Raw genomic sequence first — 24,877 nt, forward strand, 5'->3', positions numbered from 1 at the left:
AAAGTTGTTTGTAAATATATACATAAAAGATTTTGGATACTATAAAAGGAAATTAAGGTTAATTTGGATACAGGACAGAAGCAATTTATCCCTTGTCCCATTTATCAAATAATAATAACAATTTATGCCCAAGAAAGCAAAAATAAAAGCTGACTAGGAATCACAATGCTGAAATGGCACAATCTGAGTGGTTAGAAACCTTCACTTCTCCCGCAAAACAATGACGTGGCGAAGGTCTTACAATCTCTTACACGCGACAAGGTGCAGTAACGCCCCCTCTAACTTTCCAAACTTAACAGGAAAATCAATTTCTAGACTCTCTCTCTAAAAAACCTGTCTTTTGCCGTCTCTCTCTCACAGATTGCTTGGATCTTCCTCTCTTGATCCCAAAACCCCTAAATTAATCACACACTCTGTCTCCAAAGCCCTAATCACAATTCTCTCAGATCCATCAACCCTTTGGATCCTTTTCACTGAATTGCTGGATCCAATTCTCTCTGATCACTGGTACTTAACTGTCTCTCTGTTGTTTTTTCAATAAAGCTTTATTTATTATTCAGATTATTACATTAATTTATGTTGCAATTCAGTATAAGTTTTGTTTTTTGCGGGTTTACGTAGTATAGTGAATTTTTTATGAATTGTATGGATTTAGATTTGGGTTTTGTTTGTTTTAACGTGTAGATTTAGGTTGGGGTTTGATCCTGTTTATCGAAGATTGATACTTGTTGGAGATAAAAGGAGGAGTTTTTAGGTTGGATTGGTTTGACAAAATATGACTTCTAACGTGCCTCCAGGGGCACCTAGACAATCCCCACCACCTAATTATAACCCAAATTATCAGCAAAACCCGAATATTTTATCTGATAATTTCCAGAATTTGAATCTCAATCGGCCCCCTTCAATGGCGAATTCAGCTCCCAGGCCTTCGCCATTCAGCCAACCATCACCATTTCCCTCCTCAGTTCCTTCACCGCAATTTTCCAGGCCGGGCGCACCACCTATTGGTGCTGTTCCTAGACCTTCAGTGCCTCCCTCGGGATCTCCATCCACATTTTCCTCAAATGTGGCCCCTGGTAGACCTACTGGGCCGCCTTTCAGTCAGCCACCACCCTTTGGGTCCAGACCACCACCTGGGTCATTCCAATCCTATACCAGTGGTGGTATGGTAGCGGGTCCTGTCTCTGGTGCACTGCCAGTAGGTGCTCGTCCAAGTCCTGCCGCATCATCTTCTTCTCCTCCTCAGAATGTGCCCCCATCAAGTTCATTTGGTGGTTTAGTAAGTAATGGGCCACCAGCCCCTGCTTTCCAGAGCGCTCCACGTTTTCCTCCCTCTGTTAGTGCACCACAGCAACAACCTATGGGTCCTCCACCAACAATGGGGGTGGCTCGCTCGCCCCCTCAAAGCATGCGCCCTTTAATGGGGAGTTCAGGGTTTAGTGGCCAACCAGTTGCTCCATTTTCTGCACCACCTCAAGGGACACCATTTTATGCACCACCTCAAGGGACACCATTTTCAGCACCACCTCAAGGGGCACCATTCTATGCACCACCTCAAGGGACACCATTTTCAGCACCACCTCAAGGGACACCATTTTCAGCACAGCAAGGGATGACACCACCACCTATAGGTTCTCCTTTTGCACCACAGATGCAACCACAGTCTGTAAGTGTTTTAAAATCTTATATCCTGCAGTGTTTGGGAAATTTCAATTGTTATAGTGTATCTATGTTAACTTCATTTCAACTTTAGCGTTTCCCAATTGTTTATAATTCAAGTAAGCTAGCTCTTCTGCTATATTTGATAGCTTCAGAAATGTTTTATTGGAAATAGTTTGCATTCTATATGGGATTGCATTTGATGTTTGTTCAAACACAAGGCTCCGTTTTGCTTTAGAGAAATGGTTGGAAAAAGTTACAAAAATGAAGCATGAATTGGAATAATAGGAGGGACAGTATGCTGTTCTATAATATGAAGATGAAAGGGTCCACAAAAATATGCATTGACGTACATCTGGATGTTTAGACTATATCATAAAGTGTTATTGAGTGCAAAGAATTAATTTGGTGGTATGCACTACTTTGTCAAGTGATAAGAAGCTGATATTGAGGTTCTTAACTGGAAGTTTTTCAGGTTCTGATATCTTCTTTTTTCCTTTATAACATCTCTGCAACAGTGTAGTATAAATGCGGTGAAGGGGTTTTTTTTACGCATTTCAGCAGCCAGATTCTTAGCCGAGGAAATGATAGTGACATCTTTTTCAGAGCATATATTGGTGTTTTAATGGTTCTTTTGAAAAATTGAACCTAGAGACTATGGCTAGTCTGTAACCTGAGAATTAGAGTCATATAACTGGTTTTTGGTGGTAGACGATGAAAATTGAAGCTGGATATCAGGTAGAAACCATGGAACCTAGTAGATTTGCAGCAGCTTTGGTGTGTCTAACTATAAAAGACAGCTTTAATGTCTTCCAACTTTACAAGTATATGGACGTAGAAATAGAGGATAGTAAAAAGATAGAAGTAAAGAATAGAGGGGGAAGAACAAGAAGAAAAAGAGAAAAAATAAGGGGAGAAGGTGGGAGAGGGGAGGCTGTGAGAGGAGAGAAAAGAAGGGGGAAGATGGCTTTATGAAGTTCTATTGTTTTTTTGAGATCATCTGTTCATTTGGATGGAAACTAATGCAAGAATTTCAAGTATCTTTTCACTTCAAGCCAGTTGTGGACTATATTACTGTTCTTGAGCACCAGTGGTCAGTGCCTTTTGGACTTTTATGAATGTTTTCTCTTAAAGATATTTAGAGAAATTGGAGTGCCCTTTTAGCTTGAGATGTTTAATTTAATGTTAGTTTGAAGGATGTCTTCTCCTAACTAATGTTGTACATTCTTTCTCCCGTAATTGTACTTTCATCCTTCAGAAAGAAAGACAGAAGAGCAAAGTAAAGAAAAATGGGGGAAAGAAGAGGGAATAAGGAGGCCGCCACCAGCTTCTCCTTTAGCTAGAATCTGAAAATTTCTGGTTATGTTAAGAGCTACATTTCATGGAAGATTGGGGCTATCTGCCTTTACAGATTTTAGAGGATTTGTGCTAATGTGTGTTTGTTTAGGTTGTGGGGATCCATCTCCTGCTTATAACGGGTGTTGCTTCTTGCCTGATTTTACATAAGCATCTCTTTCCTCCCTCAACAAAGATTCTGAATTCTGAATTTTATGGATTTTTCCAGGTTGCTCAACCTCCACCAATTCCCGGTTCTGCACAACCACCTAGAATGTTTGGAATGCCGCCACTACTACCGAATCAAATGACTGCTATATCACCAGTTATTGGTCACACTGGAAGTCCTTTATCAGGGGCATCAAAGATTGATCCCAATCAAATTCCCCGGCCCATTCCAGGTTCCTCTGTGATCCTACATGATACTCGTGCAGGAAATCAGGCCAACCCACCTCCGGTATCTAACTCTGTTTGATTTTTCTCTTTCTGTTCTTGTTGTCTTTGTGGAGTTTGCATATTAGTGAAGCCAAATTAATTTAACTGGTGGTTTATCATTTCCTCTTCTGATTCTGTCCTTTTGTAAAGCCTGCTACAAGTGACTACATTGTTACAGACACTGGGAATTGCAGTCCACGCTACATGAGGTGTACCATCAATCAGGTTAGACTAAACCTTTAATATGCATATGCTGGCTGTATTTTTTTTATTTTTTGGCATCTTACAGATTTGAAAAAACAATTGTGAGCACTTACAGTTTGTGATGTTGTATTGACTCCTTCAACATTTCAGATTCCATGCACGGTTGATTTGTTATCAACATCTGGCATGCAGTTGGCTCTGTTGGTCCAACCTCTGGCCCTTCCTCATTCATCTGAGGAGGCTGTCCAGGTAATGACGATTTCTTTGTTCTTCATTGCATCTCTACTGTGATATTTTCTTCTTTCCTGATTGAAAATAATTTTTTTTTTGTTCATTACTAGGTGAAACATGGTTTTCTTCATCAAACCATGTTTCTTAGTTCTATTTCCAATTTCCTATCTAGCTCATTGAAGTTTGATCTCCAGAAAAAATAACTAAAATACTGTATCTAACACAATTTGGGAATCACCAACCTATATTATCATCACTTGCAAGTTTTTTCATTAAAATGTCTTTTACCCAGGTAAAAGAGCACGGATCATTGCATGCATGTTGATGAATTGAGCAATTGAAATCACAACAAATTTTTATATCATAAAAATTATGTTTGTAGGTTGTTGATTTTGGAGAAAGTGGTCCTGTTCGCTGTTCTCGTTGCAAAGGCTACATAAATCCTTTTATGAAATTCATTGATCAAGGGAGGCGATTTATATGCAATTTGTGTGGTCAGTACACATACAATTTTATTTTTTTTGGGAATTCTCTTTGCTGTTTTAATTGTTAGGCTGTCTGAATGTTGCAAAATATTTGATTTGCTAGTGATAATGGATTTGAAATAGTCTTATCCTTATCAGTGTCACTCTGGATGAGTTGGTTACCTAAGACAGGAAAAATTCTTTTATCATTTGCGTCATGCTTAGTTTATCACTATCAGAATCCATTGATATCTTTTATACTTCATTCAAGGTTAGATATTGTTTATTATTCATGTTCCAACATATCATTTTCAATTTTGGAGCCTTCTTTTGAGATGTACAACTTATAACTAGTTGCCTTATCATTTTATAGATCTGTTAACAGGTAAAGCACTTTATTTGGCTTTGCTCTGCTCCCTGAACATGCTGGCATGGTGGGGACTTTACAATTTTACATGTTTTTGGCAGGGTTCACTGATGAGACTCCCCGTGACTACCTCTGCAATCTAGGTCCAGATGGTAGACGTAGAGATGCTGATGAAAGGCCCGAGCTATGCAGGGGAACAGTTGAATTTGTGGCCACAAAAGAATTCATGGTTTGTTTCTATATAAGAAGCTGTGGTTTTTTTAAATATCATTTGTTCTCTATTCTCTTGTAATTGGAATTGGATGCCTATGTGAGTATCCAATCTATATTGTCCAGTCCTTGGTTCTGTTGCAATCGTTATCAATGTATTACTGGATATATTATTCTTCTCTATTTATTGTCTCTTAGGTTCGTGATCCCATGCCGGCTGTGTATTTCTTCCTAATTGATGTATCCATGCATGCCATACAAACTGGTGCAACTGCTGCAGCTTGCAGCTCAATTAGTCAAGTTATTGCTGATCTTCCAGTGAGTCTTATGTCCACTTCTGAAACATTTTAGCATGTACTTGAATGAATTTGACTGTGTTCACTTCATCTGGTGTGTATTTTCTGGCATTAATTTTATGTTGAGCTTCACTGGCATTTATTTATCTATTCTTCCATTCTGTTTGCTGTTGATAATTAACTGTAGCTCATATTTCATGTTGTGCATAGATTTGCTAACAAGATGGTAGTTAGTTACTGATGTACGAACCGAAAAATTCATTGCAGGAAGGGCCACGGACAATGGTGGGCATTGCAACATTTGATTCAACAATCCATTTTTACAATTTGAAACGGGCATTACAACAGGTAGACATGAAATCTTTTAATGAAGATACAAGTTGATATATTCTTTTGTTGGAGTATGTATGGTATCTTTGAAGTGGAAGGAGATTGATGGAGAACCTTAAGTAGATTGAATGATCAGATAGATGTTGTTTAGTGATGACTTCCTCTGCTCATGCCTTTTCTGGGAATTGTTATTGATCTACGACCAACCTTCAGCACATCATTTTATTGCACTTGGATTTATGGTTCTGATTAAATTTCAATTATTTTCAATCAAAAGTTTTAAGTGTTGATTTTGATTTCTTACTCATGTTTGCAGCCACTGATGCTTATTGTACCTGATATACATGATGTTTATACTCCTTTGCAAACTGATGTTATTGTTCCGCTTTCTGAGGTTAGCCATCTGGACTGTAGGCCTTCCATTGTTTCTGCTGATCCTTTTTGGTCTTCAAGAGCCAACAAATGAATGGTCATCGTTGAGTTATGGTTTTTATGTTTAGAGACACTGACCACTTTTATTATTTTTAATAATTTATTTTGGTTTCTTGTGTGGATTCAGTGCCGTCAACATTTGGAGCTATTATTGGAAAGTATTCCAACTATGTTTCGGAATAGTAGAATTGCTGAATCATCTTTCAGTGCAGCAATCAAGGTATGCTCATGTTTGCTAGTGGAAACTGTATATGTATAGATTGTGGATGATAACTGCAGATATGTCTTTTCTGAAGGGAAGGTGAAGCTGACTTTTGCTCTGTCCATGATACTCAATCCTTCAAATTTACCAATTCAGTTGGATGGTTCCATATGTTTAATTTTAACAGGAAGAATATTTGAAATGGGCTAGTTCGAGTTTCATGCACAACATAGTGCATTTGGAAACACATATTATGCAACAAAACATGCATGTTCTTATAAATAAAATGAAATATTCATTTATTCATAAACTGTCCACGAAGTTTTTCATTCGCTACATTCAAAACACTATTTTCTATCTTTCCAGAGCGACAACCTAGCTGGTTCAAACTGTCTGATGCATACGGTTCTCACTATTTTCTATGATTGTTTTAGTGGAAAAACCTTGGTAGGATGATGATACGTGTTCGTCAATGTCAGTTGCTATTGATTGGTTATAGATGTCGTCTGGAATCAAATGTCATATACTTAATGAACTCATACACATATCTTCAGATATTCAGAACATTTATTTGGAATTTATAATGCATTTTTCGTATTTCAGGCAGCATTCTTGGCAATGAAAAATACTGGAGGGAAGCTTTTGGTATTTCAATCAGGCAAGCTTATGAACTTGTCATCACCCCCCTGGCCTTTCTTTTCTTTTTTTCTTTTATATTTTCCTGTCGTTGACCTATTTAAAAGTACATGATGGTCGCATTCTTGTACTTTTCTTGGTTACTTTGCCAGGCACATAATCATTTGAGAACAAAAAAACAGCTCTATTTCTTGTTGCTATTCAGCCAGATGCACAATAGAGAATCATATTTTATACCAAGTGTTCATACTGCAAATTATGTGATCATGTGTGTCATCATCTATATCATTGTAATTGCCTGTACTTACTGTGAATAGTAATAGTAAGGATTATGTCAAAAATACCTGAAGGAGAAGTGACTTGTGAAATGGAGAGAAAAAGGTTTAACTTTCTCTCTCGTGTGAGAGTTATAGAATAAAACACTTGTACTAAAATTTCATCAAGTTTGATTTGGATTCAATCTGAGGAGGCTTTCTGGCTTATGTTGTTAGTCATAGTTTCATTAAATTAAGCAACTATTTCACTTTCGCTCTTTTGTTAATTGCAAATTATATGTATGTTTTGTGGATACCTTTTTTTCTTTAAGCATGTTTCTTTTTTTAGGCAATTTTATATTTTTTTCTCCATCCCATTACTCCTTAGGAGCTTTCCTGCTTATTCCTACCAATACAAAACCTAAAACGAAATTATTCTCATGGAGTATTCTGATTATTCTACTATGTTTTCAGTCTTACCTTCTGTTGGTGTTGGAGCCCTTTCTGCTCGAGAGGCTGAGGGAAGAAGTAACATCTCTACAGGGGAGAAGGTATACTTAACTTATCCATGTGTTCCCCTGCCGTCTGTTGTGGTTGTGTTCTTGCTTGTCGTGCTTCAGAGTGGAATTATTAAAATGAGAACTACTGAATGTTATCCCATCCATGAATATTTGAAAGGGACTGCATGATTAATTTTTATTAGGTCATGTAGGCCTTGATTTTGTAAAGTGACACGCACGCACGCACACACCCACACAAAAAAAAAAAATTGTAGCCTTTCCTAAATACAATTCTTCTTCTTTTATGCTCTGAAAGATTGGAAGAAGTATCAACATTTTACCCAATTTCTTATTCTGGGACTGTTATTGGAAATGAAGTACTGGGTTATGATATGTTCTATAGTAGTGTTCATCTGTTTCTGACGTGTTTTTCTACCATAAGTAGTGAAGTGAAGAAACAGTCAATTCATCTTTAGAATATAGTCCGAGGTTTTGGTAACAGTATTTTCTTGTTTCCTGGATTGCAGGAGGCCCATAAATTACTCCAACCAGCCGACAAAACTTTGAAGGAAATGGCCATTGAATTTGCTGAATATCAGGTAGCCTTTTTGTTATTCGTTTTCCCTTCTTAACATTGATCATAATCATGAGCTGGTAGAGATATACCCTGTTACCTCAATGTGCCTAATCATGTTTACTTTCCTGAATGTGTTCTAGGTCTGTGTTGATGTGTTCATCACTACCCAGACTTATGTGGACATTGCTTCTATCTCTGTCATACCTAAAACAACTGGAGGGCAGGTATTAATTGAACTTGAAGTGCCACCTTTGTACTCTTAACAATTGTTTCACAGTATCAGTACATTGACAACATGGATGTTGGAATTTTATCTTTTCTGTGCCTTGTTAAAGGCAGCGAGCCTGTTGTTACAGTAGTTCACTGTTGTTAAAGGCTGGTTCTCATTTTTCTTTCCTTTTTCCCTCTCTGTATGATATTTGACTTTTGTTCTGGGTTATTTAGTGATGTCAAACATCAGTTTTCAATGATTTATTGAGTATGTCTTCCATTCTTTGGTGACCTGTGACCTAGATCCTTGAGTCAGTTTCTCTGCGTAGTACTCATCCCATGTTGCATTTCTGCTAAGATTTTGTTCTAAATCATGTAAACATGTTGAATGAAACTTGAAACACGTAATAACTTGCCGTGGACCTTGAATCCTCTTAGTGAGTTATGGTTTCTCAGTTTTTTAGGCTGGTACCTTGTTCCATACTGCATATCATGTACAAGATATTGCCATTGTAACCCTTAGGAAAGAAAGATGCTGGGTGCTCTCTTGTAGGCAAGCTGGATAATACGCATATATTGGTAATATATGATTTAGACTAACATTTCACCATCATATCATTATACATATCACCCAGTGTATGGATTCTAGCAATATGCTGTGAATGACTTCTAGGTTCTTCATAGAGCTGCTGGCTTATTTCTGATGATGACTTCAAATATTTCACATCCTATACCAGGTTTATTATTACTATCCTTTCTCTGCTGTCTCTGATCCAGCAAAGCTGTACAATGATCTTAGATGGAATGTCACAAGGCCTCAAGGTTTTGAGGCAGTGATGCGTGTGAGGTGCAGCCAGGTACTCTCCTTTTCTTGGATATATATGTTTATGTGTGTGTACATGGCTACCATCTTCTTTGGCCAAATCTTCCATCTTATATATATTTATATTGTTGCCTTGCCTCTTCCTGATATAAATTGATTGGTTGTATGTTTTTACTTGATACTGGGAAATTGATTTGGTTTGTTTACTTATAGGGCATTCAAATTCAAGAATACCATGGAAACTTTTGCAAGCGCATTCCAACAGATATTGACCTGGCTGTGGTTTGTATCTTTTTTGTGAAATTCTTGATTTTCATACTCTTGGTAGCTTATTACATTTTTAATTCTTTGGTAATGAGAGTACTCAACGTTTGAACTTGTGAGCTGTCATTATGAGATCCATTATTTGTTGATGCTAGACAATAACTTTGCTTTTTAAAGCATCAGACTGAATGTAAATCATATTCAGATTCCAGAAACTTCTTTTCTTAACAAATTATCAAGTAGGTAGAAGAATCTATTTTGGCTTGGGTTGATCTCTTGGAGGCTGGTTCATTATGTGTTTTATTTTTTTATGGCTCCTTAATTCCATTTGTTAATTTCCTATCTCCTCTGTCTTCATTTTAGTCAAGAGGCAATGTGTATATTTTGTGGCATTTTTACTTCTAGTTGCTCTATCTGTAATCATTCCTTTTCTTTGCAGATTGATTGTGACAAAACTATAATGGTCACATTAAAACATGACGATAAATTGCAGGATGGCACGGAATGTGCTTTTCAGGTACCTTGGTTTTTCTTGTCATGTGCCACAGCTTTAAGTACTTGCTGGTTCTATCTACTTTCATATCATCTAGGGTGAATTATGTTATGGTCCCTCCAAGTTTGAGCAATAATCTGGTTTTACAATCCAAGCAATTAAATCCTTGAATTTCATCTCAACTATAATGCAAGGCTACTTTCAGTTTCTTTTTAGTTAAATGGAGAACCCATGTGATGGTTCCCGCCTTGTCTTGGAATCAGTAGGTCTTGGAATCAGCAGCTGATGAAACCTCGAGTTCTTTGATGGTCCATTCATTTAGCTATGGATCCAATCAAACCACCTCCTGCCTATGTAATCCAAAACACAAACTTAACCGCTGTCAGGTTTTCTCTCTGTTTCATGTTCAAGAACCTCTAAACAGACCAAGATAACAGTAACCGGGAATTTATGTGCTACTGCTATTCTGGTTCTGGTTGGATACTCGAGACAATGAAACAGACACAAGAATAGAAGGATTTGGAATATCATTATGTTCAAAGGTGTGTGTTGTAATATTTGTCAATAATGTGTAGGACGTCAAGCATGACGTCTAATAACCTCCAGCTCTACTTCCCCATTATTTGCCCCTTGAACAAGGTTTTCTCAACTCTCTCCTTGGTCCCACTGCAAAAGAAAGAAAAAGATTACGAGGGTCCTTGTATAGAGGGACTGCAGGGACAATTACAAAACACCACATCATGGCTGACATGTAATGCAACTAACACAGGTACTGGTACATTACATGAGGAGTATCTATTTAGACGGTTCTTGAACATGAAACAATGACACTGAGAGAGAGATGACGTGATTCTGGCTCTCAATTGCAATTGTGTGCTTTCGTTGCTGACATATAATGCAATTAATACAGGTACATTACAAGAGCAATGTCTAGTTAGATGGTTCCTGAACATTACACAAGCAGAGCGATGTCTTGATTTTGTCTCTCAGTTGCAATTGTGTGCTTCTGTTGCTGACATATAATGCAATTAACAAAGATACATTACACAAGCAGTATCTAGTTATACGGTTCCTGAACATGAAACAATAACTGAGTGGGATAGAGATGATTTGATTTTTGCTCTCAATTGCAATTGAGTGCGTTGATTTTGTTAGGATTATGAAATTTGGAAGGACTGTGGTGCGACTACCCTTTTATCATTTGTTGAGAAGATTTCTTCTGTCTGTTTATTTATATTGTTTGCTTCATTTTTCAGTGTGCCCTCCTCTACACCACTGTGTATGGCCAAAGAAGAATTCGTGTTGCAAATTTATCACTGCCATGCACAAACAATTTAAGTAATTTGTTCCGCTTGGCTGACTTGGATTCCCAATTTGTGTGTTTCTTGAAGCAAGGTATTGAATTTTCTGTCATGCATTCTCTTTGCTGTCCTTTTCTTTACACTGTTTTTATAGTTATATTGTGCACACATTATGGTTTACCATGATCACTGTATCATTCTCATCCAACATATCAGGTCACCAGAATAATAATAACAGTTACGTTTTCTCATTTACATCTAACATCTTGTAGAGAATTAATATGGCATGTATTCCTGTCAAACTTTGGTCTTTCAGCTGTGTAAGAATGGATGTCTCTTTGCTTCTAGAAGTTTTTTTTTTTTTGTTCATGGCATAACTTGTACAAAAAGTATTTATCTTTTTGAGGTAAGAAGACTGACGCTTTCTCTGCTTGTCTTTCCAGCGGCAAACGAAATCCCTTCCAACCCATCCTTGGTTGTCCAAGAACAAGTGACAAACTTTTGCATAAACATTCTGCTTTCATATCGCAAATTTTGTGCAACAGTATCGTCATCAGGACAACTCATCCTTCCAGAGGCACTTAAACTTCTGCCCCTGTACACCCTTGGTATATGTTTCTTGCACATTGATTTATGCTTATTCATAGGTAGTGTTTATGTTGAAATTGCTGTTATTTATTATGTACTCACTCAACAATTAATTATGTTTTATGCTGTGGAACTGTTTCAACAGTTTAATGCCTGTACATGAGCGTTATACACTTGGGAGGTATAGCAGAATATCTTGGGAGTTAGCCTACTAAAGCATTGAAGAATTAAGATAACTTTATATGGTTAAAGTAAAGCAAGTTAGAAAAGTAAATTAGTTCAACGTAGTTGCATCTTTCCTTTTAAGTTTTTCTATAGCTTTATATGTGTTTTTCGTAGATAGCTTTTCAATGAAAACTTTGATTTGTTCATAAATGGTATCCCCTCCTCTTATCAGTACTATTATAATTGCATTGTTGTTCTGTAATATGTGTTTTGTTCATAGGACAATTTGAAATGAATGTAAGTTTTATCAGTAAGCTTCTTACAGTTTATTCAAAGAAATTGACATGCCTCGATTTTTTTTCCCTTTTGGGTTTTTGCTCTCCCTTCCAGCATTAATTAAAAGTACAGGGTTGAAAGTCAATGGGAGGATTGATGATCGGTCATTTTGGATCAGTTATGTTTCCTCAGTTTCTACACCTTTAGCGATTCCCTTGGTGTATCCTAGGATGATTGCAATTCACAACCTTGATTCACAGGTACGAGTGTTCTTTTTATTATATTTGATTCTACATTATATTTTGTCCTGAATTCAATGGTAAGTTTCTGCCTATTGACAGGAAGCAGATGGATCTCGTATCCCTCCTGCACTCGCGCTTTCTAGTGAATATGTGAGTGAGGATGGAATTTATCTTCTTGAGAATGGCCAGGATGGCTTAATATATATTGGGAACTCAGTTAATTCAGATACCTTGCAAAAACTTTTTGGCCTTTCCTCCGTAGCTGAAATTCCAACTCAGGTACCATCCTTTTAAAGAATTTATTCTACCTAATATTATTAGTCTTGGTTTGGGGCATGCTGTATCGGACAATCAAACCAACATGTTCAAGATGCCATGCGTCCAGCAGAATGGGCTTGTGAGACACTACTAATTCAAAGAGCCCAGTCCGCAATTTTTTGCATGAAACTTTTGGAGATAATAGAGGCCTGCGTGCTTGAATTTTTGAGATCTTTTGGTGCTTTAATTTGATAATTAACATTGTAGCTACGTGGACTTCTGTCATTGATGTGTGATTAGAAATTTTGTTTTTGCATAGTCATTCAATTATTCAGGTTTGATGTTTTGCAACTAATTATTTCAGTATTCTCAGTTTGTTCTGGAGCAATATGACAATCCACTATCAAAGAAACTAAATAATGTGGTGAATGAGATACGACGGCAAAGATGTTCTTTCCTGCGGTATGATGTTTCAGCTGTCGTTTTTTTATTATGAAGGAAAAAAATTTCATGACATATTATATTTTTTTTTCTCAATCTATCTGCACATGTGCTTGCAATATCTCATTCTGATGTATTGCAATTCTTCTATTGCAGCTTAAAGTTGTGTAAAAAAGGAGATCCATCAGGTGAGTTCATTGGACCTGTTCTTCAATATAGTTGAGGGAACTGTAATTCCTACTACCACATAATGTAAACTCAACCAAAAATGAACTGGTTTATTTGCTCCCTGAAAACTCACATTATCTTTTACCCCCTACCTCGGCTAAAGTAGTTATTAGTACTTGTTGGCCATTTCTGATACTTCATAACCTGGGGGGTTATTTTGAAATGTGAATGAGGAAGGAATTACTTTGGGTCATTGCATGGAAACGTGCATGGGACAGAAGTGTTGGTTTGCCAACATCACCTTCCCGGACTTCATGGGCCAGACAACATGGCAACTCATATCGATTCTCGTGAGGAAGTCATGTTTTAACCAATCATGTAGTAATTTGATATCAATAAATCATCATACAAATTTCACGATGACTAGATAAACTACTCTGTGGTCAGAAAAACAAGTAGCTACTTAGCAAAGAGTCTCATGCTTTTGATTTGTGAATGCATTATGTACTCATCTGTGTTACATCTGATTGAATTGTGCTCCGTAATACATGCAGTATTCTCATTTTCGTGTTAAATTTTCTTCTGCTGATACTAGTAGATGCAGAAAGATTTTTTGTCAAAATATCCTCAACAAGTTTGATTTGTGAAAATCCTACTGTTGTTTTTTCCACAGGAATGTCATTCTTCTCATATTTGGTTGAAGACAAGGTTCCAGTCGGTGGTCTCTCCTATGTAGAATTCCTAGTGCATATCCATCGGCAAATTCAAGTAAAAATGTCTTCATAATTCTGGCATCTTCAGTTTGATTTTACAAGTCTTGACAAGCAGCAGCAAGGACAGATCTGATTCAAAGTGAAGAAAATCGATGACTTGCTTGATGTGTGCTCCTGGGATCAGCAACTCTATTTATTTACAGAAAGCAGGCTGGGATGAATTTTGTGATGGAAGTTTTGTTGAGTGTGGTTCTATATTTTATAACAGTGGCTGCCAAATAATAAAATATAAAGCTTTCATTTATTGCTGTTCCCCACCCTTTCCTTTTGTTTTAGTCATTGTCTTCCCCATGGTGGCAAGATATCCATCCGCCGAGTAAAAGCACTGTAAGAATTCCTGTAGTGGAGGGGAAGATGCAAAACAATTTTTGTAATTACACCGCTTTGTTAGATGTATACATTTATATGACAATTTTAATGAGAAAGTTCACAGAATCGTTGAGACAACTTCCGGAGTTTCATGTGCAAGTTTGAGTGTTTTGACTGATGCCATCCATGATCACAGGCTGAAGCTCTTTCATATGCTCAGGAAACAAAGTGAATCTCTCGAATCAGGGAAACCTGTAGCAGCTTCAGTGATGTCTTGTCAATATCTCATTGACTAGAGTAACTTCGTGTCTATATTAAAAGCTTGCTTTCCAAGGTATCACGTGCTATGGTTGTATCATTCATGAGATGCTACCCTCTCATTGTAGATAATTGAATTAGGATGGGAGAGTCGGTTTGTTAGGTTGAGAAGAAAGGAAGAGTTTTATTGCAGCCTGTGCAAGGGAACCTAAAATAATGCTAATAAAACAAGAACCCTAAGTGTATATGCAATCAACACCAGTGTAATGGTCTCATTCATGGTTTCCCTTCGGCCAGAATATAAAACAGTCCCTGCACAAATAATCTTGACAAATTAACCCATTAAGCAATTTTTCTTATTGATGAAGTGTGCATGCCAAATCTTATTTTATTTCTTCTAAAATATTTCTTCTATCTACAACTTTATTTGAAAATACTTCAAAATATAACTTTTGTAAGGATAATAGTGTTTTTGTTTTATTTTTAGTGGTGAGACCCACCATTAAAAGCAAAAAACACAGCAACAAAAATATGATTTTCACGCTTTTACTCTTGTGTTTTGTGCTGTAGAGGGTTGTATTTCACAACAGACATAAAAACAAAAATTTAGACACATACACTCTTAAGGTATTTCATATTATACTTCCATTAAATACATTGCCTCAAGAGGAATTGATCTTGATAAAAAAAAAATCCATACAAAAAGAAGAAAAAATGAAGACACAGAGTAAAAGCAATTTCATTGATGTATAATAATATGTATAAGAAAAGTGGTGAGTTGTGAATGAATTAAATACCTTTTTCTTTTAGTTTTCTTTGTTATGTTATTTTGTTATTGTTATTATTAATGCTAACTTATTAAACCATGAGAATAAAATATGATACAATACATTATACCTACCCCTCATGAAGAAATACAGGAAAGGTGAGAAATTTAAACTTGATTTCTATTATCTAATAATTTTTATTTTAAATAAAATAAGATTAATAATTTACAATTAGATTATCACAAATACAGTCATCGCACTGTAAAAATTGGATAGGTTCGATTTATAGTCATTAAGCCCTCCTAACCTAAAAAGATCTACTAAATTCATCAAGTTGTTTCAAAGTATCAAAACAGTAATTATTATAAACTATGATTTTGATTTTATTATATAAAAGTATTTTTCATTGAAAAAATTTATTTTCAACAAATAAACATGTTTTCTAATTTTTCATTAAAAAAACTAGAAAATGAAAAAAAAACTATATAAAAAAAAGAAAAATTATTTCTGTTACTGAAGAAACCCTAAAAGTCTCCACGAAACCGGCACAATTAAAAACAATATATACCTTGATTATAATAATGAAAATAAGGTCAGAAATATTATACAACCACCTTTTTCTCTCCTTTTTTTTTCTGATTTGAATAGTCACAGTGACTATTACAATGAAAAGAAAAGAAAAATACTATCGTAGCTCTAATGTTCAGCTTTGGAACAAATAAAATCATGAAAATAAAGAGAGAGAAAATAATAAATACAAATATTATGAAGCCTTTGATATACTTCGCTAGCCTTCACCTTTCCGCCTCTTCTCTTCAAAAGTGTCATCATGCCCTTTTGTCACCGACAATCAGTTGAAGTAAATGTGTTAACGAAACGAGAGGGCATGGAGGGAACACTTGACTGAGTCCGAGAGAAGGAAGCATCATCAGATATCATGGAAGTACCTTCTTCAGTTTGCCATCTTCGCAGAGTTTCAGAAAGGTTGGTGTCTTGGTCAATGTCAAAACTCTGGTCTTGTTGGCTTGCTGGCCTCCATTGCTCTACAAGAGGTGCCAGGATATTCACTGCATGCCCCATGTCCGGTCTCTGATGTGGCTCCCGAGCAGTGCAATGTCCCGCTAATTCAGACACTGTATAAATGGTGGCTAATGTCTCTTCATCTGGATTTAGAGACTCATCAATTGCCTTTGGAATGTTCTCCTTTGTCATCAGGATCCTGCGGAACCATGGGACCAGATGAGCCTCCTCGTCTGGCATGCTGTCATCCAGTGTTTTTCTGCCAGTTATAATCTCCATTAGAACTACTCCAAAGGCATAAACATCCACCTTTGTCGTCACTCTTCCAGTAGCTGACAGAAAACAGAGTAGATCCAATTCATATTTAGATCATCCACAAACGAAGGGAACTTGTTCCAAAATAATTTCATCACAGACTGAAGGAAAGTGTTCAGAATCTGAGAATCAAACTCACAAATTCACACCGATAAATATCCTTGAAAACATGCTGCAGCATGCATAATTGCACTCATGTGCACCCAATAGAAACACAAGCAATAAAATGTCAACCCTCACAGAGCTTAGCTAATTCAGTTAATCAAATCAAGAGAAATATACAATCATTATCAGCAGCCAATAACCTAAAGCGTTTACAAGAAAAGACACAAAAATATGGCTATTGCTAGAATGCTGCCATGAAAAAACTCCATTGTCACAACACGAAATAGATGCTAAGATGAATTGATCATGTGAGACATAAGAAAGAAAAAACTTTATGGTACGAGTAGTTCTTTTCAAATGCAACGTGAACAAATTGACCTTACTATCTTCATACTGCTAAATCTGGCCACAAACAATCATCATAAAAGTTAAGAAGAACATGCAATTGGACAAATCCCTTCAACAAAGATGAGAATATTCAAAAAGATTACCAGCATACTCAGGTGCAAGATAACCAAACGTGCCCGCCAATCGTGTTTCCACAGAATACTTCCCGTCTGGTGCATTTTTAACCAAACCAAAATCTGCTACTTTGGCTCTCATGCTATCCCCGAGAAGAATGTTTGAAGGTTTCAAATCTCTGTGAATGAAACTCTGCTGTGCTAAACTGTGCAGATACTCAACTCCTCTCGCCACATCCAATGCAATTGTGATCCGCTGCTTCCACGTAAGTGGAGTGTACCCATAGTCGTGACATTCAAATAAATGCTGTCCTAGAGTTCCTTGTGGCATATACTCATAGACCAAGAGTCTCTCGTTGCCGTTTATGCAATACCCTAAAAGAGCAACTAGATGTCTGTGCCTAACCTTTGTAAGCACTGCAATCTCTGCTTGAAACTCACTCATACCTTTGGTGCCCATCACTGTGGATTCCATTCTCTTCACAGCGATCTTAGTGCCATCATGCAACTCTCCTCTATAAACCACTCCAAAACCACCTCTTCCGGTAATATTAATCTCATGAAAGTTATCTGTCGCTTGTCGAATAACTTCAATGGGCAGAGCAACATTCCCATCCTCAAAAATATTTTTGCCATTTTCACCAACACTGCTCTGGCTGCTCAATTCAATCGAAACTTCATTATACCCTCCACCTGCAACTCCATTATTAAAAAGCGCCTTTCCACTATCCCATCCCACCTTCTTCTTATATTTTCGAGGTCGTTTCCTATATTTATATAAAACAATTGACAGCACAGCAATAAAAATGACAGCAGCAACAATGATGCTTGCAATCATACCTCCAGATTTCTTGGTGGTTCCTACATCGCTTGAGGTAGTAGTTCCTCCACCAGTGTCTACTTTTGTCCCCAAAAAAGGGTTCCCCGGCTTTGTAATAAATTTCACAGACGCTGGAAAATTTGGAATTTTTCCAGATAGGTTATTATTGGATACATCAAAGGTTACTAGCTCCGGCAACTTGATCAGGCTATCAGGAATTGAACCTGTCAAGTTATTGTCATTGAGATACAAATTTTTTAAAGAAGTGAGGTTGGCAAATGATGAGGAGATCCTCCCCGGAAAATGCTGCTTTGCCAAATTCACAGTAACAACATTCTTCTTGTCAACATCACAAGTAACAAAGGCCCAACCACAAGCATTATTATCATCCCAGCCATCAGATAAAATCGACGGATACCCAAAACCTCCAGCAATTCCAAGCAATGTCATCACCTGTGCATCACAAGAAACCCCAGGAGGTGCACAGTATTTGTTATTTCCATCATTGTCAACCTTGGTAACCGACGGCGGAAACTGAGGCACAGGGCCTTGAAATTTGTTATTAGATAAAGAAACATTCACCAACTTCGGCAAAGAAACCAACGACGCAGGCACAATCCCTGACAACTGATTATCCCTCAACTGCAAATCAAAAATGCTCTTACATTCTGTCAAATCGGGTATAGGGCCTGTAAACTCATTCTTATGAAGCCAAACCTGAGCCAACTGAGTCATCGACCCAATCACTTCAATGCTCCCAGTTAACCCATTTTGCTGATTATTCAACCACAAATTCTGTATCCCAGAATTTGCAAAAGAAGGTGGCAAAGCCCCCGTAAAATTATTATAACTCAACCTCAAATTCTGCAAACTTGGTAACGACCCAAAAACATCTGGAATGGACCCAAAAAGGTTACAATCCTTGGCTGTCAACGTTGTCAGACTTGTACATTGTTCTAAATCAGTTGGAAGTATCCATGGAAACAAATTAACATTGTCTCCAACGCTTAACGTTTGCAAACTCGTTAACCCTTGAAGAAAACCAGGAGATATGGATGTAAAATTGTTGGAGTCCAGGAGAATTATTTGCAAATTGGTTAAGTTAGCGAGAGATGGGATAGCCCCAGAAAGCTGGTTGTCCTGAAAAGTGAGAGATTGTAGTTCAGAAAGGGTAGAGATTTCTGGAGGAAGAGTGCCCGAGATGCTGAGTTTTGAGAGGGAAATGGAGGTGACTCTTGTGTTGGAAGAATCACATTTTATGCCACGCCAGGAACAGAAACCGGTGGAGGATTTTGTGGACCAGCCGGATGGTAGCGGGGTTATGGAGCTGGCTAGTTTTATAATGGCGGAGCCGTCGTCGGCTGTGGCGGATGATAGGATGAGGAGGGAGAGGGATAGGAGGAGGACCGGGTGGCCGTGACCCATTGGTAGAAAACGGGTGGAAAGTGAGAAATATGGAGGGAAAAAACCAATAGATGGAAAACGGATTTACCGGATTTTTAGGGAATGTGATTTTTCATTTTTTCTTTTTTTGGATTTTTCAACTTTTCTTTTTATCCATGGGAAGGGATAGTAGTGAATAGAAAATAGTAATAGTTTGTTTGTTGTTTAAATATTTGTTTTCTCCTCTTTTGAATTTAAAGAATTATTTAATAATTAAAATAATTCATGATTTAATTAATTCAGCAAAATGTATAATAAATTCTAAAATGCTTTTAAAAAAATTAAAATGATATTATTATGATTTATCCACATAATTTATTGACCTGAGCCCTAAACCAAGGCCGATTTAATTATTGGACGATTAAAAAAAAACAAAAAACAATGTGTTTCTTTATCATTAATGATATAATATTGGCATAATATTCGTACAATAAATAAACACACAAGAGTCGGTCCTCTGAAATTTCTTCAAGTAAATTGTGCATTAAAATCAATACATGGTAAATTTGGCCTTTGTCTTTTCGAATACTTGCTCTGCGATGACAGCACCGCTACCATCAGCTTTTTTGATCTCCAAGTGAGCCTTCTGATAGAACCCAGTGCCTCTTAGTGCATCAGCAATGAAATCATCAAACCCAATTGCAATGGCTGCTTCAGCTTCAGCTCCATAAACCAACCTCTGTTGCAAAGCCTAACATGTTAGAAACTTGGAAAAACTTGGAGCATTAAGCATCACATGGAAATGAGAGAGAGCTTCAGCTATACAACCTTGACTCTTGAAAGATGGATGGCACCAAAGCACATCGGACATGGCTCGCAGGATGCGTATATTTCGCAATCCGAGAGCTCGATTCGGTTCAGCTTCTTACATGCCTGCGAGAAGAATTATATTATCCACGCATCGTATATTGCAGGAATTACCAGAGCAATTTGCACACCAGCACAAATGACACAACAGGGAACACTAAGCAAGCAGGTAAATCAAGGGAAAGTGCGAGTCTGAAGTCCTCACCTCTCTCACAGCTGTAACTTCTGCATGTGCTGTGGGATCGGTGTTCTTCAAAACCATATTGTGACAGCTCATGATTATTTCATCATTTTGAACGACGACAGCACCAAATGGGCCTCCGTCTCCGCATTCAACGCCTTTATAAGCTTCTTCAACTGCTCTAGTTAGGAATTTATGGTCCCTGTCCTGAACAGCTGGTCGATCAATCATCAAAAACTATCATAATCAATAACTAACAAGAGACTAAAATACTATGGCCTCGAAACCAAAGAGACGTCTTTAACAGAACAGAACAGCAAATAAAAGAAAATCATAAATTTACTATACAGAGAAGTGGGGAGGACAATGCATTAATGCAGACAAGGACAGGAACAAACTCTCTTCGGTGTTCACAACAATGTAAAACAATCAAATTGATTGGGGTATAAAGATAGTTGTCAGAGCAGTCGGAGGTCTAACCGAAAAAGGATCTGAATCACTAGGTCGCTAGGTCAACTGAAGTAAAATCCGATCAACAAACGGCTGGTGATACTAATTTGTCATTAAAATATCTAAACAGGTTAGAAACAAAATAATAATAATAATAATGGAGCAAGATACTCAAAAGGCAAATTACCCTGTTGATGAGCAGAAAAGGCAGATGCCACAGAAATAGTTCGGTCTTTGGCTACTGCGAAGAAGAGAGGCAAAACAAAAACAAAAATGTTATTATTTATCTTCAATTGAAGAAAATACATATACTCAAGTAAAATCTTATACAACCATGATGATATAAACTTTGAATAAATGATAAAATTCTTAGATTTACAATCATTTTGCTTTCTCAGAAATGACTCATCCATTTTCTTTGATGCTTCTGTATACCAATTGCTGAGTGAACAGTTTAAACATCACAGGAGGGGGAAATGTTTCTTAAAGAGGGATTAAACGAACAATTGCTGCTACCCTTATACCTCTATTAAGCCTCAAAATCTATAAACCAATCTGTACAAACACATAAAAAGAAAGCACACTCTGTCCTTGTCAAAACAGGACATATAGCTTAAATTCTTGGAAAGTCCGCCATTTTAAGAGATCTCAAAATCTTTTCAGCATGTATTAAAGATTAAAGGGGAGAACTTTAGGTCTTCATCTCCTGAGTGAAAAGGAAAGGAAATGAAAGGAAAGGAAAACAAATGGAGATAACCAGCTAAAACAGTCCAAGCTATAATTCCAAAATATACCAACCAACAAACACAAAAGCAAAAAAATATACAAGAAAAGTGACCCAGCTGAGAATCCCTTGATGAAAAAACCATAAAGCTCAAAGAACACGAAGCATGTAAACACAAATAATTGAGCTTAGACCATGACAGAGCACATCCATACAAGAAAACACCTTGAAAACAAAAACCCTTTTTGAAAATTCAAGAAATAACAAATAAAAAGGAAAAGTTGATTACCACTAGCATCCTCCATGATGAAAGGAAATCAAGAAAATGGGGTTAACAAGGAATGGTGTGGAAAAGAGTAGATAAAGAGAAGGAAGATGTGTGAAAGAGGACAATATAAACTAGTCCACGAATTCAATATGTTTATAGTCTCACGTTCAAAAACGGGGAGAGAGAGAGAGATGGAAAGTGCAGGTGAGATTTAGAGAGAGAAAGAGAGGGACAAACGGGAATCTTCTTAGAGCTTTCAATCAAGTTGATTCACTTTCCTGTTTCTTTCTGTTTTTTTTTTCTTTTTCTTTTTGATTCTTGGATTAAAATGTAGCCACAAGTTAAAATATAAGAAAAAAGAAATTGGAAATAGTACATAAATTATATCATTCTTTTTTCCATTTTGTCCTTGTTAGGCCATGGTTATAGAATATTAGTTTACCAAGTTAATAAAAAATAAAATTAATTTAAAATTTTTAAAAACTTAAAATATTTTAATTTTAATTTTTCTTTTAAAAAAACAAATTTGAGTCTATTCTAGGTTATGATCGGATCATAAATTAACATGTAAAGTCAATCAAATTTTACTACTTCTCAACTAATTTAACATAAAACTCATTTTAAGTTAGGTTTTGAATCAATAGATCATCGGAGTAATTTGATAAGTCTAGCTTTTTTTATAATAAAATGTCAAAAACTTGGATTGTGCATACAAATTCATTATTTTGTCTCATAATTTTTATTTGTAAGATTAAGTAAGTATCTGATATCATGGTAGTGGTTGCTATTCAAAAAGTTTTAACTTAAAAATATATTATAATAATATTTTTTTATTTTTTAAAATTTATTTTTGATATCAATTTATTAAAATAATTTAAAAATATCTAAAAAATTAATTTAAAACAAACAGTCACGCTATCATACCAAACATGTTCTAAATGAGTAGGTGGTTATGGATTTGCTTGAGCAATTGATGACATATATATTATTGGATTTATGGTGCTATTAAGTGAGATTGACTTAATTTTGTATACATTGAATTGATATTTACCTTGATATATGTTCAATGAACTAGTTAAGATTAGACAACCTGGACACCTTATATTAAAAGAAAAGGAGATATAAGATATCAAGTTGATAGAACAGCAGGACATTCAAAGTCTTTGTGCAAAATTCTTCTTTTAATTTTTTGAAAATGCAAAGTACTCTAAACCAGCTGTCCGATTGGAATTGTAGTAGCGATAACGATTCGAGTTTTTTTTATGAATAACTTAAAAAACATTTCAAATTCTTTTTTATGAATGATATAGTTTGGATTTACAAAAAAAAAATAAACACTCAAAATTATAGTTATTAAACTCGGTCTTGTAGTTTGACTTTAGACTTAGAATCTTACTTAACTAAATTTCTAGTTGAACAAGAAAAGATATTAGCTCAGTCAAACTCATTTGATCCTAGCAAACTTGTAGTGATGTAATCAACCTATCTAAACTTGGTTGGATCAATGTCTTGCAAAAAAAAAAAAAAAACTTTTTATGGATTAAAATAACTGATATAATAACTTGTAGGTTGATCTAATGACTAGTGAATTAATCCAAAAACTTAAAGAATCCAGGTCTTTTATGGATCAATTTCCGAGTCTCGATGAAAAAGATTAGAATGGGAATATCCTAACTATAAACTCAAAAAAACACAATATCCAGCAATAATTTCCATCTTCCCTGAGCTAAAAATCAAATTTGTTTGGATTTCTGTTGGACCTATAAGTTTGGGTGACATTCTTATAATCTTTTCCCATGCCTAACTTGGGATGATACCTTCATGGCTCATTAATGAAGAGAGAAGACTTCTAGACCCCATAGAAGAAGGACCTAGAACCGACGGCTCGCCAACTAATGTTTAATTTCCCTTTTGTCCAACGTCGGTGATGCAGTCTGATTTAGATTGAGGAACCTTCTCTTTTTTTCTTTTTTTTTAACCCGAGATTTCCGGATCAGCTTACACACACCACAACTAATCCCCGGATCCACTGAACACCCTGCAAGCCTAGTAGACAGGTAAAACATCACGAGGGTGACATACATATACACTGAAATTCGAATTCAGATGACAGAGACAAAAAAAACCTTACCTCTATCGCTGGCCACAAGTCTCGATACTTGAGGAACCTTCTCTTGATTCTAGAGAGGATCATGGATTGGATTTCACATTTACTGTGGTTTCTACTGTTGTTACTGCAACAACTCCTATCCAACGTTGTTTAATATTATAGTAATAATTATTTTTTAAAGTATTTTTATTTAAAAATATATTAAAATATTTTTTTTATTTTTATATTAATATATTAAAATTAAAATAATCTAAAAAGACTAAAAAAATTAATTAAAAAAAACATTTAATTTTTTTAAAACATGGTAGAGCACATAAACAAACAGTACCTGATAGTATCCATAATCTTCCTGTCCAAATTATTATTATTTTCAATTGTAATTTATTTACGCTGTGAAAGAAAACGATGAAAAATTCTATATTTAAAGATTATTTCCAAGTAATAAAGATTATCTCTATTTTTCAAAAATATATATTTTTATTTTTTTCTTTGGCCCTCATGCCTCTCTCTTTTTTATTATAGCTATTGTTAATTATAGATTTTACAGCATAAAATTTCTTTAAAAAATTGATGTAAGATGGGATTAAACTCGGTGAGTGTTTAGTATTTTTCAAATATATTTTTTTCTTAAAAATATATTAAAATATTATTTAACATCAATATTATTGAAATACATTTAAAAGTATTAATTTAATATTCTTTAAA

General features: G+C 35.9%; 3 protein-coding genes across 5 annotated transcripts; 1 reads left to right on the forward strand and 2 right to left on the reverse strand.

Moving 5' to 3' along the window:
* The first annotated feature begins 327 nt into the window (after positions 1 to 327).
* LOC18098930 (protein transport protein Sec24-like At4g32640) lies at positions 328 to 14,581 on the forward strand. Of its 2 annotated transcripts, none has more exons than XM_052453188.1 (25): positions 328 to 507; positions 685 to 1,666; positions 3,224 to 3,451; positions 3,580 to 3,654; positions 3,784 to 3,882; positions 4,247 to 4,358; positions 4,797 to 4,924; positions 5,104 to 5,223; positions 5,469 to 5,549; positions 5,848 to 5,925; positions 6,091 to 6,183; positions 6,769 to 6,823; positions 7,530 to 7,606; positions 8,083 to 8,154; positions 8,273 to 8,356; positions 9,080 to 9,199; positions 9,379 to 9,447; positions 9,869 to 9,946; positions 11,179 to 11,317; positions 11,667 to 11,831; positions 12,367 to 12,512; positions 12,594 to 12,773; positions 13,117 to 13,214; positions 13,350 to 13,381; positions 14,035 to 14,581. In XM_052453188.1, exons 2-25 carry the CDS (start codon positions 776 to 778, stop codon positions 14,145 to 14,147), a joined length of 3,333 nt encoding a protein of 1,110 aa, XP_052309148.1. In that variant the 5' UTR covers positions 328 to 507; positions 685 to 775; the 3' UTR covers positions 14,148 to 14,581. The 2 variants fall into 2 exon arrangements, with proteins under 2 accessions (XP_052309148.1, XP_052309149.1); XM_052453189.1 differs by having other exon boundaries at positions 13,126 to 13,214.
* A 1,427-nt stretch (positions 14,582 to 16,008) lies between these two features.
* Positions 16,009 to 19,903, reverse strand: LOC18098931 (receptor-like kinase TMK4). Its single transcript, XM_006382693.3, has 2 exons — positions 17,400 to 19,903; positions 16,009 to 16,820 (listed from the first exon to the last, which is right to left on the reverse strand). The coding sequence occupies exons 1-2, from the start codon at positions 19,612 to 19,614 to the stop codon at positions 16,309 to 16,311; spliced, it is 2,727 nt and encodes a 908-aa protein (XP_006382755.3). The 5' UTR covers positions 19,615 to 19,903; the 3' UTR covers positions 16,009 to 16,308.
* A 96-nt stretch (positions 19,904 to 19,999) lies between these two features.
* LOC18098932 (guanosine deaminase) lies at positions 20,000 to 22,351 on the reverse strand. 2 transcript variants are annotated; one of them, XM_024600756.2, is made up of 6 exons: positions 22,084 to 22,351; positions 21,258 to 21,311; positions 21,101 to 21,172; positions 20,645 to 20,835; positions 20,401 to 20,505; positions 20,000 to 20,311 (listed from the first exon to the last, which is right to left on the reverse strand). In XM_024600756.2, the coding sequence occupies exons 4-6, from the start codon at positions 20,714 to 20,716 to the stop codon at positions 20,123 to 20,125; spliced, it is 366 nt and encodes a 121-aa protein (XP_024456524.1). In that variant the 5' UTR covers positions 20,717 to 20,835; positions 21,101 to 21,172; positions 21,258 to 21,311; positions 22,084 to 22,351; the 3' UTR covers positions 20,000 to 20,122. The 2 variants fall into 2 exon arrangements, with proteins under 2 accessions (XP_024456524.1, XP_006382756.1); XM_006382694.3 differs by lacking the exon at positions 21,101 to 21,172.
* Positions 22,352 to 24,877: the final 2,526 nt, after the last annotated feature.

This window comes from Populus trichocarpa, chromosome 5 (assembly GCF_000002775.5).
Source record: "Populus trichocarpa isolate Nisqually-1 chromosome 5, P.trichocarpa_v4.1, whole genome shotgun sequence".
Lineage (NCBI taxonomy): Eukaryota > Viridiplantae > Streptophyta > Magnoliopsida > Malpighiales > Salicaceae > Populus > Populus trichocarpa.

Coding starts and splice junctions, on each gene's coding strand:
- LOC18098932 (XM_006382694.3), bottom strand. Junction 20,836..21,257: donor CTTTTCTGCTCATCAACAGG/GTAATTTGCCTT, acceptor TTGATCGACCAG/CTGTTCAGGACAGGGACCAT. Junction 20,312..20,400: donor TCCATCTTTCAAGAGTCAAG/GTTGTATAGCTG, acceptor GCTTTGCAACAG/AGGTTGGTTTATGGAGCTGA.
- LOC18098931 (XM_006382693.3), bottom strand. CDS start 19,614: ATGGGTCACGGCCACCCGGTCCTCCTCCTATCCCTCTCCCTCCTCATC. Junction 16,821..17,399: donor TCTTGCACCTGAGTATGCTG/GTAATCTTTTTG, acceptor GTTTTCTGTCAG/CTACTGGAAGAGTGACGACA.
- LOC18098930 (XM_052453188.1), top strand. CDS start 776: ATGACTTCTAACGTGCCTCCAGGGGCACCTAGACAATCCCCACCACCT. Junction 6,184..6,768: donor CTTTCAGTGCAGCAATCAAG/GTATGCTCATGT, acceptor TTCGTATTTCAG/GCAGCATTCTTGGCAATGAA. Junction 13,215..13,349: donor CAAAGATGTTCTTTCCTGCG/GTATGATGTTTC, acceptor CTTCTATTGCAG/CTTAAAGTTGTGTAAAAAAG.